The sequence below is a fragment of the Perca flavescens genome, chromosome 24 (assembly GCF_004354835.1).
Source record: "Perca flavescens isolate YP-PL-M2 chromosome 24, PFLA_1.0, whole genome shotgun sequence".
Lineage (NCBI taxonomy): Eukaryota > Metazoa > Chordata > Actinopteri > Perciformes > Percidae > Perca > Perca flavescens.
Window position 1 is genome coordinate 3,738,695 of NC_041354.1, and position 17,471 is coordinate 3,756,165.

The window sequence follows — 17,471 nt, forward strand, 5'->3', positions numbered from 1 at the left end:
CCCTGCAGGCTTCCATCCAGGAAGCAGGTTAATTACATTCACCTGGCGTCCCAGGTGGGAATCAGCCCCTGATTAGGCAGCACAAGTTAAACCCAAGGGGTTTGGAGATCTGAGGAGGAGGAGGAAGAGGAATCTCAAACGTTTTGACACATGTTCTTGCCTGCTTGCTGCCTCTTGCACATCGTTTGCAAAAAAAAACCTGGAAGATGATGCATCTGGATGTTGATTCCAATGGTAAAAAGGTTTGGTTAAATTTGTGTTAGAGTGCCTTGACACAGCCGAGGACAGAAAACATCCTCCAGATTTTTAGAGGCCCTACTTGTAATATTTTACAAGTAGGCTAAAACACAATCATAAAAGAAAACTGTAATAGCACCAAACACATAAACATGATGATAAAACGGTTTAATATGGTAATACTCTATCCCAATAAATCAAATCACAGTGGCAATAAAACACATAATTTGGTTCTGCAGTGTCCATGTGATTGTTACAAATCACAGACGAATGCATGAAGGCTGGTGCACAGATATATGCAACATGCATAAATGCTAGAACAAGTCATGCATGTACAAATGCACAGGCTAGGTTGTGGTCTGAAGATTACAGCCTCAGGGACGTTAGTGAACTTTCCAAACACCAGCCGAGGTCAGAGAGAGAGAGAGAGAGAGAGAGAGAGAGAGATCAGAGACCACATTTCCATGTGGTCTCTGATTCCACTTGTTAAATATTTAATGAAGAAGGAAAAAGAGTCCAACACAAGCTTTGGGGATCTTTTCTATCATTTCTTGTCCACTACTACCACAATTCTTCTATTCCCCTCCTCCACAGTTTTCATAATTTTCAGCCTCTCTCCATCCATCCTTGCATATACTCTTTATTTCTTCCCCTCTGCTTTCCTTGAGATTTTCAATCGGTCGCCATTTTCTTCCATCGCTCCCTGCTCGTTGACCTCGAGCCTTTCCTCCAGTCTTCAGTTGAGCTAAACACTGCTCATTCGGTTTCCATTAAGCACACACACTTGTGTTACTGCACGTCTCGTGATTTTTTACTTACAACTATCCCTCCTTAACCCCTTCAAACTGAAGATCTCAATTTTCAAATTGAAGATGCATTAGGTGTGCTCGATCACAGAAACTGAGACAGAAACTACGCACTATAGCTTTTAAGGTCCCATGACATGGTGCTCTTTGGATGCTTTTATATAGGCCTTAGTGGTCCCCTAATACTGTATCTGAAGTCTCTTTTATATAGACCTTAATGGTCCCCTAATACTGTATCTGAAGTCTCTTTTATATAGACCTTAGTGGTCCCCTAATACTGTATCTGAAGTCTCTTTTATATAGACCTTAGTGGTCCCCTAATACTGTATCTGAAGTCTCTTTTATATAGACCTTAATGGTCCCCTAATACTGTATCTGAAGTCTCTTTTATATAGACCTTAGTGGTCCCCTAATACTGTATCTGAAGTCTCTTTTATATAGACCTTAGTGGTCCCCTAATACTGTATCTGAAGTCTCTTTTATATAGGCCTTAGTGGTCCCCTAATACTGTATCTGAAGTCTCTTTTATATAGACCTTAGTGGTCCCCTAATACTGTATCTGAAGTCTCTTTTATATAGGCCTTAGTGGTCCCCTAATACTGTATCTGAAGTCTCTTTTATATAGACCTTAGTGGTCCCCTAATACTGTATCTGAAGTCTTTTATATAGACCTTAGTGGTCCCCTAATACTGTATCTGAAGTCTCTTTTATATAGACCTTAGTGGTCCCCTAATACTGTATCTGAAGTCTCTTTTATATAGACCTTAATGGTCCCCTAATACTGTATCTGAAGTCTCTTTTATATAGACCTTAGTGGTCCCCTAATACTGTATCTGAAGTCTCTTTTATATAGACCTTAGTGGTCCCCTAATACTGTATCTGAAGTCTCTTTTATATAGGCCTTAGTGGTCCCCTAATACTGTATCTGAAGTCTCTTTTATATAGACCTTAGTGGTCCCCTAATACTGTATCTGAAGTCTCTTTTATATAGGCCTTAGTGGTCCCCTAATACTGTATCTGAAGTCTCTTTTATATAGACCTTAGTGGTCCCCTAATACTGTATCTGAAGTCTCTTTTATATAGACCTTAGTGGTCCCCTAATACTGTATCTGAAGTCTCTTTTATATAGACCTTAGTGGTCCCCTAATACTGTATCTGAAGTCTCTTTTATATAGACCTTAGTGGTCCCCTAATAGTGTATCTGAAGTCTCTTTTATATAGACCTTAGTGGTCCCCTAATACTGTATCTGAAGTCTCTTTGCTCCTTATGACCTCATAAGGAGAAGATTCCTGATTGGTCCATCTGAGCTTTAATTTTCTCAAAGGCAGAGCAGGATACCCAGGGCTCGGTTTACACCTATCACCATTTCTAGCCACTGGGGGACCATAGGCAGGCTGGGGGAACTCATATTAATGTTAAAAAAAAAACTCATAAAATGAAATTTTCATGCCATGGGACCTTTAAGTGATATTTTGAATGCAAGACTTGCAGACACTGTAGTACTTTTAGTTAGCAATTGTGTCTTCGGCCAACTCAGAGTTGAACAAGTTAGCTTAATTAGCTGCCTAGCTACAGCTGCTAAAATCTGCTAAAAGCGATAGTTGCGGGCTAGAAATGAAGAGCCTACTTTTGTCTACCACTGTTTAAAAGCCAAGAAGTTTAAAAAATGACTATGCATTTTAAGTGATAGCGTAAGCTACATTAGCTACACTGTAAGCATTAATGTAGAGTTCTACAGTGGAACGATTGACAGACTTCACAACAGTAACTAATGGGGGCGGGGCTTATGACGAACGTGTCCTTGTGGGAGCGTTTGGTCCTAAGGAGGACAGACATACAAGAAGACGCACACACAAGGAGAGTAATATAGGCAGGCTGGTTTGTCTTTTGTCGTCCACTCCTCTTCCAATATTCATCTGTGTTTTTCCTCCACCTCCTGTTATTGTCCTTATTTTTGAATGGTGGGCTCAGTATGTGTGTGGTGGCTGTGGGGTTTGTGTCTTCGGGGCTGTCTACGTGACACCTATCAGTTTGCATTCAGTCACTTGGCAGCAGGAAGGGCCAGCTGGTTACTGATCTGCTTGATTGTCTCGCTTCATTTCCCTCTGAAGGGATTTCAAATGAAGCCTTGGCCCGGTTCATTCTCAGATGACACGCACAGCTATATAATCCCATCATTTATTTCAGAGGGGATATTCTAATACTAGATATCACAGAAGAGCTCTCAGTCCCTGAAGTGATACTGTAGGAGTACTAAAGTGACATCATCAGGGGTAAAAATACCATAAAGTGCAAGACACAGGCACATTGTAAGTCCCTATGGGGATAGTACACTGCTATACAAATACTGATCCACAGAAAATAAATAAATAAATATGTATATGTATATATATATAGTTTGTGTGGGATGATTTAATACTTTTTAATTTAATTAAGTCACGTGCAGCACAATTTGTCAGTAAGACAGATAAATGAAACCGGAGACATGATTTTTTTTGTTGAATAAATGACTAAAATAATGAGTAATGAGTAATAAATTGAATGACTTTCCTGTTGCAGCTTTAATTAGTTAGGGACTCATGATGTGAAAGTATAGCAAACTCATACCTGAATATATGTGTAGGACTGTTTTCTTTTATAGTTTCTCTTTCTTACCAGTGGTAGAAAAAGGCTAAATACATTTACTCAAATACTGTAGTACTATTTTGAGGTACTTGTACTTTCCATTTTCTGCTACAATTTAGAGGGGAATATTATAATTTACATTACAAAAGCTTAACTTACTAGTTACTTTGTATATTCCAATTAATAATACAAAATATAATAAACTAATCAATTATGAAGTATACTTATTGGTTATGACAAGACTTTATTGATCCCCAAAGCTCCACATTGAAATTAGTCCCACCATAACACTTATTGCATCAATAGTTATAAACCAATGATATGGTATATATGATTCAGAAATTAGCTATTCTTTTACTTTGGGTACTTTGGGTATATTTTGATGCTAACCCTTTTGTACTTTAACTGAAGTAAAATGTTAAATACTTGTATTTGTTTTAGAGTATTTCTGTGTTATTGCTTCTTTTAATTAATAAGTAAAAGATCTGAGTACTTCAGCCACCACAGTTTCTTCCTCTGTTAAATGTTAAATGACGGATTTGATTTCCAGAACCGCGGACAGCGCTAGAGTCAGCACAGAACCCATAGACTGTATGACAGAACCAGACTTTCAGCACCATGGACAGCGAACAAGCCAGCAAGAAACATAGGAAAGAAAGAAAGTCCAATTTGTTCTGCAAAAACTAAAAAAGTAGACGTTGGATTTCTCGAAGTTAGCCAGAAATATATATATATATATATGTATATATGTATATATGATGACACCGGATGTACGATTATTATTTATTTTATTTTTATTAAACAAATAAAAGCCTTTAAAAACACCATATAAACCATTTAATCTTACTTACTATGGAGTGAATCTAAAATAGATCTGGTACTGTTCTCCTAAGAAACAACAATATACAGTAGACCTATGAAACATTTTCATTTATTAGGAATATAGATATACAAACAAACAAGGCACATTGACAAATTCACTTCAAAAATAGAGCTTTGGCCTCGGGTCGAGTATATAAACGAAAACCCAGGAGCTTATACCTGACAATTCAAAGTAAATAAAAAAGACAAGAAAAAAATAAATAAAGGGGGCTATCTCAAATTAACTTAAGTGTCTCAAGTTACGAAATCATTTTAAGGGCTTTTTTGTCTAAACCCTTCCAATGGTTCAGTGAGGGTTTAGTCTTAAAATATATACATGTATGTATAAAATGTTTTCCTAGTAACACCACCCTGTTGAGAATAAAATCTACATTCTTCAACAAAGACACCAAACTTAAGTTACGTAAGAGGTGATATCTCTATTTCCTTTTCACAACCCCCTCCCTCCCCCACCCTCCCGCAGCTATTGGTTTCAAAACCTAGAAAACAGTCGTGTGGTTGTTTTACAAGCAAGACAAACACTTTGATTATTTTGAAAGTCACACCGGAAGTGGTCCTTGTCGTGATTCCGTCCAGCCTGCCGCTCCTGCTGCTAAATTGCCGCGCCGACAGGTTCGGATGTTATTACCGGGAGAGCCGCAGATTCAGGTTGACAATGACAGCGTCCAAAGATCCGACCAAGAAGAAACCGAAAGAGGCGCAGCAGGATGAGGTACTCAATAACAAACGGAGAGAAACAGTTATTTCTATTCATTCAGCTGTGATGGGATAAATCTGCTCTGTGTTCTTCCTCTGAAACATTTTGCAAGGACATCACGGGGAAACTATGCTTACTGGACACGCTGATGGTCGCTTAGAACAGGATTCAAATATATGTAGGGGAGATGATTGAAACACAAAATGCACTAAAGTAGGCTACAGCAAGGCCATTGATGATGTTCTCTGACTTGTGTGTCCTTATGTTGCATGCCAACATTGATTTAAAGGTTGTAACTGTAGATTTGTTCCTGCTCGATGAATGCAATTAATGCACGGACTGTATATGAGAGTTACAGAAATCACAATTGTTAAATTGCAGTTGCTCACAGTCAAATTGAAGGTAAAAGTAAGAGTAAGAAAATAGCTAGTCAATAAGTGTATAAAAGTAGCAAAGCTACAGTGCAAGAAATAAAAAAGTTAGGTAGAAGTAAAGTAAGATTAGGTTAAAAAAATTATGTTGCTAAACAATGGATTGTAAAAATGTTATTGTAGTGCTGTATAAACATTAATATAGTACAGTGTGAATATAAGTAGCAGCAGTGAATAAATAACAGATATTGCACATGTAAATGTAGATAATGGTCCAACAATATTGAGATTGAGACAGTCTGTGGAAGTGAAGGCTATATAACTCCATTTCCCCCCCACATTGGATAGTAAATCTTTGCTGTAAACTGAGTGAGTTTTATTATCTAAACTGTCCTGTTCTCGGGCAGTAGTTCAGTTTCAGTAGTTCCCAATTGTCTGCGCAAAAGTTGTGATTTCTGTCTTCAGGAAGTCAGCTGTTGTTGGTGATTTTGGTGTTTGAGCAGGTGTGATGTGAGACTCAGATAGAGTCATTATCTATGCAGAGGAAGAACTACTTGTACTTGTACAATGTTATAGTACACTATAAAAATTCAGATATAGTTTACACATATGCACTATAAACACTATAAATACACAATAGTACATAAAACATATAACTGGTTGAATATAGCTAACTGTATACAGCAATGAAAATAAAAAATAAAAATCAGCTGCAGAGAATATATGGAACAAAACTTTGATATAGTTTGACAATTAAATCGTTGATGGTGAGAATCCTAGTCATGTCTTTTTTTGTTAATATTTTTGAAATTATGTGAATTTGTCTTCAGGATCTCTGCATATACGATAATAACAAGGCACAATTTACACAATCTGGAAAGTTTTTTCATAAGGCAACAAGGCAATTGTGTTACTTAAGATACAAAATGGCATTAAGACATAATAGTAGAGAAACAAGGCAATGTAAAGGAAATAGAGTAAAATAAAATAGTAGATACATTGATGCTCAAATTGAATAAAACAGGATAACAAAAGTTATAGTGCAGTGCAAGATATTAATAAATGGTCCCAAATACTGAAAAACAAGTCTTCCCCAGTTCAGAGAGTAGTCAAACTCTTAGTATTTTAGTTTTATTTTGATACAAATAAACTTGCATTCTCTGTCTTTATACCTGGAAGTGTTCACCAGTTTCAATGTTTGCATTTAGTTTAAGATTTATAGTCCGTTTCTTTCTCTTTATTGGTTTGTCCAAATTGTGCTTATAAGGTGTTAATTCAATGTTATTGCTCTTTTTGGATCCATTGCTTGTTGTGTTCCATTGGACTTTCTTTTATCCCGTTTCTTAAAGCCAGAGATTTTATTCAGTAAAACTGGTTAAAATGTGATTTTGAGTTTTTCTTAAACCAGGGTTAGGTTTGTATTAGCAGGTCTAAAAAATGTTTTATGCCATATAATAGAAAGTCTTCCATCCTTTGTGTCTAAGATCTTTAACAGCCAAGTTGAAATAGCTTGTCAATGTCATTTTTAGTCCTACATATACCTTTATTTATGTGTTTGTTCAAGTAAAAACCTGTCTGGATTTCTTTGAAATCTTCTCTTCTCTAGGTCGTTCCATTTCTATGTCTTTATCCTTTAACTCAACACACACACACACACACACACACACACACGTACGTAAACACAAACACAAAAACCGACACAAACACTCCATAGCCTCGCTTGTTTTACTTTCCACTGAAGTGAGTCTGATCAACAGACGGTGGTTGCAGTGAACTGTGTCAGCTAAAGCTCGCACACACACACACACACACACACACACACACACACACACACACACACACACACACACACACACACACACACACACACACACACACACACAGAGTTAGTAGTGGGTAGAGCATTCTTTGCACACCACTGAGCCATCGACTGCTCTCTGAGTATTAGTTCAACATCTTGCAGCTAATTCTCTGCATTCTGTGTGTGTGTGTGTGTGTGTGAGAGAGAGAGAGAGAGAGAGAGAGAGAGAGAGAGAGAGAGAGAATCTTAGTTTTATCCTCACCCAACAGTACATGTGATACAGATTGTTCTGGACACATTTGTGTCTCTTAACTTGATGATTATAATCTTTCAGTTGTCAGCACCCAAGTCAGAAGTCAGCACTATATAGGAGTAGTAGTACTGCGTAGCGAATCTACATACATATGATGTCAAAGTTCTCCAACATTCATTACTGGCATACATTGTATTGTATCATATATTAAGTCTTTTGCCCAGATTAAACAAAGGAGATACATCTTGTATCAGGGCCAGGCTAGCGGATTCCCCCTGTTTCCAGTCTTTGTATTTATAGCTGCTGGATGTAGCTTCATATAATGTGAGTGGTATCGAGCTTCTCATCTAACTCTCAGCAAGAAGAATATAGGTTCCATTAAATTGCAGCTATTTTCTGATCGTCAAGACTTTGTGAAAACGCAGGACGTTTGCAAGAGTCAAGATGTTTCTGTCTCTTCTCGAAACTTTTCCCGCCATAACAAATCATGTACCTTGAGAGCAACATGTGTTTCTTGTACGTCTCTACATGTCTCTACAGTTTTACAAAGGAAACAAGTATTGCTGCTGCAAAAGTCAACATTAAGTCTGACACCTGAGTGGAAGAGGCTTCGCACTGTCTTCTTTGATGTATCACTCGGTCTTTTTCTCAAGCTCTGAAGAATGGTGAACTTAACACCATGTGACAGCTACCTATTACAGTTCTCTGCAGTGTCCCTGCTGGAAATCTCATCCAGTCCCCATGTCTTGCCAAATCCGGGGTTGAACTGAAAGCCCTTGTTGCATCATTTTCTCTTTTTAAAGTCTGCAGGTAACTTTCATCATCCTAGCCGAGTGAAACGATGAGTCCAGAGAAGTGATGTAACCCGGTAGCTACCCAACAGCCGGGTCAGAGAAGTCATCACGTAAAAAGTTACAGTTTTGGACGTTCCAGAGTCTTTAAGAGCTTCATCTGAAAGGCTGAAAGTGTGAAATCAAAAGCTAGGATTATATTTTTCATGTCAAACCCAAGTGTTCTCTTTTTTTGTGCATAAAAAGCTCTATACTCTGATGGCTCTTTTTGGTAGATAATCGCCGCTCTGTCTAGACAGAGTGAGTGTAAGCTGCATAAGAGTCTGTCTCCTTTCACTGTCCAGTTATAAGACATCATTTCATCTGTAGGTTGATACTAGACTAAGAAGTCTGCTTGAAACATCATGTTTTGTATCTTATATTCCATAAGAAACATGAAATCTCGCCTCGTATTGTTCTGTTTATTATGACAGTAGAAACAAAAATAGAAGCATTAACCCTTACTTTGTATACTCCCTTTTACAAATTCAGGAAAATACTAGTTTTTTTTGTTATTTAATAAAAAATTAGAAACAACACAGAGTCACCATGCACTCTGTCTGATTGGGGCTTTAGCGTGTTAGCGTGCTAACATTAGCTAATTAGCACATCTGGTGAAAAGCCTAAAACCAGAAGACTGGAAGTTGTCATAGCATAGACGATTAATGCCCATGGTTTTAAATTGACAGCTGTCACCATGTGAGTATAATGTATGTGTATGTCCACATACTTGTATAAGTTTGTAGTTGTAGCCACGTATCTAAGTGGTGGGATGCAGCAATGCTAACGTGTTTGTGTTTGGGAATGTGCTTGCAGGAGTTTGTGGACGTCAGCCCCCCGCAGAGGAACTGGAAGGGCATCGCCATCTCCCTGCTGGTGATCGTGGCGGTCTGCTCGCTCATCACCATGTCTGTGGTCGTCCTCACGCCTGGTATGTCAGGCGTATGCTAATGTACTGCTATCCACTCTTCAGTTTGTTATTTGGTGACAGAGCTGTTAGAATAGACTGGATTTGGCTGTGTTTCCTCCCAGCGGAGCTCCCCGGCAGCAGCCAGTCCAGGCTGACTGTGGCCGATCTGTACAAACCGGAGTTCAGCGTCCACGACCCAGAGGCCACGTGGGTCAGCGGTGAGTACTGCAAAGATAGCTTTCCAGCGTCTTGTTTGTTGATCTGTACCGAATTTTTGACCCTGTTAATGCTTAGTAGTAAGTAAAAGACATTTTGCTTCTTTTTGCCCAATGAGTTGTGCTTTTGGGTTCCTTTGTCTCACATCCCTGACATTGCCAGACCTTCCTCTGCAAAACAGTCTCGGGAAGGAACTTGTTTTGGTGGAACATGTGTACGTTCAAAAGTAGTTTTAGTCGTGCAACAGAAAACTCAGGTTGGACAGATAGTCTAGCTAGCTGTCTGGATTTACCCTGCAGAGATCTGAGGAGCAGTTAACCAGAGTCCTCAAAAATCCACCGGAGGTTAGAACCCCAACACAGAGACAGAGGAAGGGGACGGACATCAGGCCGAACCTCCGGTGACATCTGAACAATCCCAGAAATGAAACGTTGTCAAAATACTGTAGACTACTGCAAAGATAACAACAACAAAACTGAGGACAAATATGCAAACTGATAGCACTTTTAAGTAGCCCAACCTTTCCTGAAAACAATAATACAATATATGGGGACTCTGCTAAAAGCTTTTATGAGATTTAAATTAAGGCACCCTGGATATACTACACTTCCCAGAATCCATTTGAACAGCTGTCTCCAGAAAACGGCTGTGAACATTTTGCATTCAGCTGTAAGCAAACTTGGAGAGTGAAGACAAAAAAAGGAGGGGGGAGAGACAAGGAGGTCACGTAGCTCAGGAGGAGAATCTGGAGGTGAGGACAGAACAGTAGTGGTGATGGTACAGAGGAGAACAAAACAGTGTGACTTTGAGAAGGAAGTAACGGGGGTGACATCTGTGAGACATGGTTTGGTATTTTTATCCTCTACAAAATATGTGCTCTTTTGTCAGGTGTTCAGATCGGATGGAACAGTTTCAGGTTGGACTGAACTGGTTTGAAATCAGTGGGGTTTTAACATCTTTCCACTCATTTCTTAATGAGACCTGCTGCTTGTCAAGGTTCATTATTTGCTCTAGACTTTATTGAAAAAACAATTCAAAGAATGTCATCTAAATGTTGTATTAGAATCAGTTTAGTTTAATTAAAAGTTTAATTCCCCTCTAACTATAAAGATCATTTAAAACCGTTTCCATCATTTTAGTGCTAGACGGCACTGCGCATATGAGTTTAATAAAAATTCATCAAACCCCAGGTAGACATGATGTTCCTATCCGGGGGAGGAAAAACAAGTTCTTTGGGTAAAAAGTGCACAGCACTGTGGGAAGTGCATTAATAGAATATGAGAATCTCTCCACCTGAGGTTTCACTACATGCGGGCATTATTAACTCTGTGTATATTACAACCATTTATTCCTGCAAAAAAGATCATTTCATATTTAAGACCTGCTTTGTCATGTTCCGCAAATGAATTTCCTCACCCAAATGATACATTAAATGTCCATCCATCCATCCTGGGGTCGCTGGGGAGCAGCTCCAGCAGGGGACCCCAAACGCAACATTAACCAGCTCCGACTGGGGATTCCCAGGCCTGATAATTTGCCTGGAACATAGGGAAGGGGGATGCCCGAAATAAGACCTGCTTTGTCATGTTCCGCAAATGAATTTCCTCACCCAAATGATACATTAAATGTCATAAAAAATAAAAATGCAAACAATTTAAATGAGAATAAAGTGAACATGACACCCTATTTCTTAAACATCTCTCTGTTATTCATCACTTCACATGCACACAGTGTGTAAACACATAGACTCCTGCTGACCTTCATATTCAAACACAGATGGCCTCACAGTGTCATGTTGAATCAACAGTACAACAGCCTGCAGTGACTCAGGGTCAAACATCCTCCCACCCTGTGATAAACCATATTCAAGCAAGAATTATAACACATAATTATAATAATACTAATACAGTGCTTATTGGTAACAGTGTGCAATGGCCACAGGTTAAAGACTTTAAACTAGATCCTGTATGTCTTGCATCAGCGCTACATACACATTTAGTCCTTAATTAGATTAAATGAAATATTAAATCCCAGCCATTAGAATATTAAAAGCCAGCCGGTACAGATAAATCTATAACAGGGAGTTTAATGAGAATGAGGTGGATAATCTGATCTTTTCTGGTAAATTATTCCTGAGTCAGTTCGGCTCCTGCAGATACAAACGCACAGCGTGCATAAAAAGTTCTCAATAAAAGCTTTTAATCAGCCCTACATTTCACTGGAAGCCAGAGGAGTTAGAATACTGCATTACAATAGCAGAACTGAGATAAACCTGTGTATTATTGTACCTGCACCTGGAGATAATGCACCATAAACTGCATCCCTTTTCTCGTTTGTGATCCTTCAAACTTCCCTCCCCGAAGATGTCCATATTTCTTTGTACATTTACAATAATAGTCCTTTTGGAAACATATTTTGGTATTTAATAAGCATTTGTATTTAATTACTATACTACTAAACACCATCTTGTATGTGTACTTACAAGTAGAGCAGCTAGAAAACCGAGCTGGCTAAGTATATGAATTTAAGTTTAGCAACCATGTCTCCTAGAAATTATCATCTTATACACAACTAATTTGCAACAGCAAATTTCTTTTGGAAATATCTTAAGCCTTGGTTGCCTTTTTTAAGATTTTCTGAGACTCTCCTCCCCTGGAAAACGCTCCCATAAGTTGTTTGTTCAAGTAGCAAATAGGACTCATATTAACATTTCTAGTGGCGGCTCCCTCCTGTGATTACTAGGGGAGCAGAGCAGGAAGTAAGGTGACGAACAATAAGACCGGGGTGGAGGATGGGTCAAAACACAGGACTTTCCCCCAGCAGGCCGGGCTTAGGGTCCCGTTTGAAAATAAAAGTTTACACAGAGTTTTTTTTTAACGTTACAGAACAAACGGAACAATGTCACGTTCTGTCTGTCATATGCATAGCCGGAATTTGAAAAATGTAACAGATGATTTGAATCCAAACCGCAATCTTTTTCTTAACTCAACTCAGTAGTTTTTGTGCCTAAATGTAACCAAACTGCGAACCTTTCCACAAAACAGCGACCGTTGTGGTTTAGATAAGAGGATGGAAACCGCTCCTGTAGGTTGTATTTCCTGCCACTGCCTGGGGCGCTAATTTATGAAACGCATCATTAGAGGGGAGGAATAAACGACCTATATCATCGTATGGTTTGGAGGATTGTCTGCACGTTAAATAGATGTCATCTAACGTTAACAGCAGCAGTAAATTCACAGCTCTCCAATCATTTTTTTCCTCACAGCAGGAGAAATGTTACTTCCACTTGAGTTCACTAACCTTTCTCCTCCCCAGTCTTCCTCCAGGCCACATCGCCAACACCTCCTCATTACGTTTCCTTCACGTGTTTCATAAGATGGAGGTGTTACAGCACAGGCCTTGATCTGTGACTGAGAGCATCATTCCTCCACGTTTCCCTATTTAAATCCAAATGTGGAGAATCGGAAATGTGTGTCTTGTTTAACTGGCATCTTGACAGCGTGACAGATTGTGTTTGCATTCGAGCTGGGAGAAGAATAAAAATAGCTTAAGGAAGAAAGAGAGAAAAAATAGTGGCTATACAGCTGAAGGAGCTGAACAGAAAGACGGTTTGTTGACATGACAGCGCAATTACATCTTTATGGTATATGGTAAATTCAGGGACGTGGGTGACTAAATATATCCACAACACCTTTCTGGAGACTTGTAGGGACTGACAGAAGGACAGAGGTGGAGGGGGAAAGTGAGAGAGGCTTTCCTGCTCTGGGTAGGGAACAGAGACCCACCGCCTGCTGCGTCCTGCGCTTCCACAGGGAGATAATACTAATGACTAGTCCTGTGGCCTGTGGCTACTCATTATGGGCTTCTGTTGGGACGGCATCTATCTCACACACACACACACACACACACACACACACACACACACACACACACACACACACACACACACACAAATGTGCAAGTGAGGACCTTATTTTACTCGCTAAAGGCAGGGACATACATTTGAACTTTAAAGGGATTTCCGATCACAGGTTATCATCTGATTTTGTAGTTTCCCAGTTTTAGGGATCTTTATTAGCATCTTTAAGATCACTGTTTTGGTACATCATTCTCATAGCTTAATTTTCGGTAGGGCTGCATCTAACGATTACTTTCATAGTCAATTAATCTGTCGATTATTTTAATCAATAGCGCTTTGGTCTATAAAATGGCAGAAAATGGTGAAAAATGACGTCCTCAAATGTATCGTTTTGTTCACAACTTAAATATATATTCGGTTTACTGTCACAGAGGAGCTGAAGGAACTAGAAAACATCTACATTTCAGAGACGTTTTTACTTTTTTCAATTCACAACTAATCCATTACTTGATCAATCTTGGCAGCTCTAATTTTCGGTCCACAGCAGGCAGCTATTTTCAGCAAAGAAAAGAGCTAAAACGTCCCTGTCCACTACCTGCTCAGCACCAAACTCCAGACGGACGTAGCAGAGCATTTAGCAGCTAAAGAGCGGCTGGCTTCATATTTAATAAACAAAGAAATCAAGCAAAGAAATGTTCGTCTAAACATCCTAGCACAACTTTTACTTAATATATTGTTAGTGTGCAAATCAGGTTTTTGGACAGAAGTTCAATCATTAGTTATGTGATGGATTGACTGTATATTGTTCGGTAGCTGTTAGCTGAGGTCTGTATTACATCACCTGGGAGAGTGAGAAGTGACTTGTTTTGTACCACAATAATGGGTTTTTCAACCCAACAGGGTCAGCTGTCCCATTATTAGCTGTTTCATTGAGATTGATGATGAAGTTGGGAAATTACCGGCTGACATGTTGGGTGGTGTAAATCTAATGTAGAGCGGGTGTGATGAGAGCCGAGAGCCCGAGTAGACGAGCATGTCTGGGATGAATTTACTGTGCTGGGCCTCCTGAAGGTGTTGTGGGTGTAATTCAAACATGTCTGTAATGGAAATTGCTTTCTTGACAACCTCCAACTCATTTCCTCTTCTCTCCTTTAACATCCGAGTCCGGCGTCAATAGCTGCTCACCCCTAATTTAACAGCACAAGAGACACTTAGAGAAGAGAGGCAGGGAACCTCAGAACACTTCAAAAAGACAAAATAATATGAGACAAAATTAGGACACGAGATTGCAGCTCCTTGAGTTTAAACAAGGGCTGAATATCATGAGGATTATATTCCCAAAATTCAGGAAAACCAGAGCTAAACAATCAAACATCAACGCTCAAATCTTTTTCCTGACCACTCACAGCACGTTCCTCCAGAGTGAAATTCAGCAGAGATGAGTGATGAATGCAACTAAAAAAGATTGATCAGATCTGGGGGAATTGGCCGTATAAAGTATGTTATTATAAAGTATATTCATTGTTTTCTGCATGTAGGACGTGTGTTTGAACACCTGATTTTGTTTTTAGTTTGACAGTTAATTCACTTTCGTGCCATGAGTTATACAGGATGTGTATTTGGTAAAAAAGCTACATTGATCAAAGACTAGAAACAGGAGGCAACAAAGGTCCAAAGGTAAAAAGCTTCACTAATGCACCAAGAGCCAAAAGGAAAAATTAGCATGATTATGTTGTTGAATTTATGAAATTAAAAGTGATGGAAATATACAATATGCTTGAATACAAGCTTTTATTTGTCTACTATAAAGACAGAAATCAACAAAACAGAACCATATGTCTAACTGTGGAGACGCTGCATGTGTTTGAACATTGTCTGATTTGATTCTTTTGTTTTAGTTTTTGCATCATCAGTATAATTACACTGACTTTTGAACCATATAATCATCTCTCAGTAGAGATGGTTTCATTGCTTATATCTATTTTGACATTCCTATATATTGCAGTGAATTATTTACGTGTATTCCTAATGTTAAGCAGAGCTTGTTGATATCCGATTAAGCTGTGGATGAATATATCAACCAGGTCCAGTGTGTGTGTGTGTGTGTTGTGTGTGTGTGTGTGTGTGTGTGTGTGTGTGTGTGTGTGTGTGTGTGTGTGTGTGTGTGTGTGTGTGTGTGTCAAATCAGAGGTTGGTTGAGTGCTTCACGCTGCTTGGCTTGTCATGTATATGATTGCTAATGAGGTTTGCACAAGCAATAGGCTACATATTTAGCAGTGACCCATATGAGTAAAACATGAATAATGCATTCTGTATGATTAGGTTATGTAAAATATGTGGAAATAAGAAGCAAAATAGCAAGTCCAGAGTCCTTTCTACAATCCCATAACTATAACAGATATACAGGGGATTCCAGAAAGACACTGTGTGGCCAAAAGTATGTGGACAACCAAAAATTACAAGCAACAACTCATTTCAAAACCATGTGCATTAGTTTTCCAGTGTTGGGAGTGATGCCACTGGCAAACAAATGTAGGTTTAAGACAAAAGGTTTTGACATTTTTTAAAGATCAGTATCATTTAAAAGAAATCCTCTAAACTGGCATCCTTCACATGAACCTCACCATCATTTTTTTTCTTCATATTTACTTTTAGTAACACTTTTTTTATCAATGCACATTCAGCCTGAAAAGCCACCTGTTCTCATGCAGCAGTGAGTGGTTTCCTCCCCTGTAATCAGGCACAAATTCACTCCAAATGAGTTTCAGGAGTTCATGAGAGAGGAGGCACAGCTGCTTCTGGTTCAGTTTGATGAGGACCTTCACAATTTGAAACAGTGTGGACTCCAGAATTTAAAGTCAAACATTACATACTTCTAGAACGAGCTTGGAAGTAAAGGAGATGCACTATAATCTTTTTGTGTGCGTGTGCATTTGTCTTTGTTGTTGTGTAGGAGGTGAATTAATGCAACATTTGGTGTGGATGGTGTCGCTATGACCTATAAGACAAATCCAGGCCTGTGTGTGTGTGTGTGTGTTTCTCCTTTGTCTCCTCGTGGGGTGTCTGACAGTGTCCCCCGTACATATGGAAAATGTAACTCTGGAGAGATAGCCTCGATACGATAGAGAGCTTTCGGTTACAAGGTAACCTTGGTGAAGAGACTCTCTCCAGCGCAAGGCCACTCGATCAATGTTAATCAGTGAGCTCATGCACACCTGGGCCTTTTCTGCCCTGGCATGGGCCATGCAGTGGTGTCTCTTAAAGTGATATTCACGTCAACTGCCCCAGAGGGTCAATCCCCCCGAACATTTGGAATATGTAACTCTGTGGAGAGATAGTCTGTTCACTCAGAAAACCGCTGTTACCTTGGAACCGAACGGTAGCGTAGCGGTGTGTGGCTGTGTAATACAAATGTTCCCAGTGGACAGGCGGCCGAGTTCAGATGGCTAATGAGATGACAGAATCCCCAGTGTAACAGAAATCAGAGAGCGGGGGGGGGGGGAGAAAAAAGAGAAGTCTTTTTCTCCTTTAGTCCAAGCTGCAGCTGCTTCCTGTTTAGAAAGAGAATAATTCCCCATGGGAATAACATAATCATATGTCTGACCCATCCTGCTGATTGATGTCCTTTTCAATTTACACATTGAGGCAATCAAGTCCTTAGAGGCCACTGGGAGATATTGTGGAAACCAGGATCTAACTCCACATTACTTCTTCTCGTTAGACACGGGAATCAGCGCGTTAGTGGCAGTTTCAATCATTTAAACACAAGGAATAACTGTTATGGATTTATTTCCATTAATATGGTGCACAGTTAGCCAATTGTTTATCGCTTGTTGCAGTAAAACATCCTATTTTGTAATTTATCCTGGTTTAACTGTTTAAGTTCACCATGAATTATCCCCACACAGGTGTTTCACTTATTCTGTCTCATTAGACCTGTTTGGCTGGCAGATAACCAACTAAACAATACCCTGACATATTTC

General features: G+C 39.2%; 1 protein-coding gene across 2 annotated transcripts in view; it reads left to right on the top strand.

The window, feature by feature from the left end:
* LOC114550978 (inactive dipeptidyl peptidase 10) overlaps positions 1 to 17,471 on the top strand; it is a 53,627-nt gene that overhangs the window by 13,959 nt on the left and 22,197 nt on the right. The window contains exons 1-3 of one of the 2 annotated variants that reach the window (XM_028572032.1): positions 5,185 to 5,263; positions 9,320 to 9,434; positions 9,536 to 9,631. In XM_028572032.1, the coding sequence (XP_028427833.1) occupies positions 5,207 to 5,263; positions 9,320 to 9,434; positions 9,536 to 9,631 (268 nt within the window). In that variant the 5' untranslated portion in view covers positions 5,185 to 5,206. Of the gene's footprint in view, positions 1 to 5,184; positions 5,264 to 9,319; positions 9,435 to 9,535; positions 9,632 to 17,471 lie in introns of those variants that run through there. The other variant, XM_028572031.1, reaches the window with a different exon arrangement.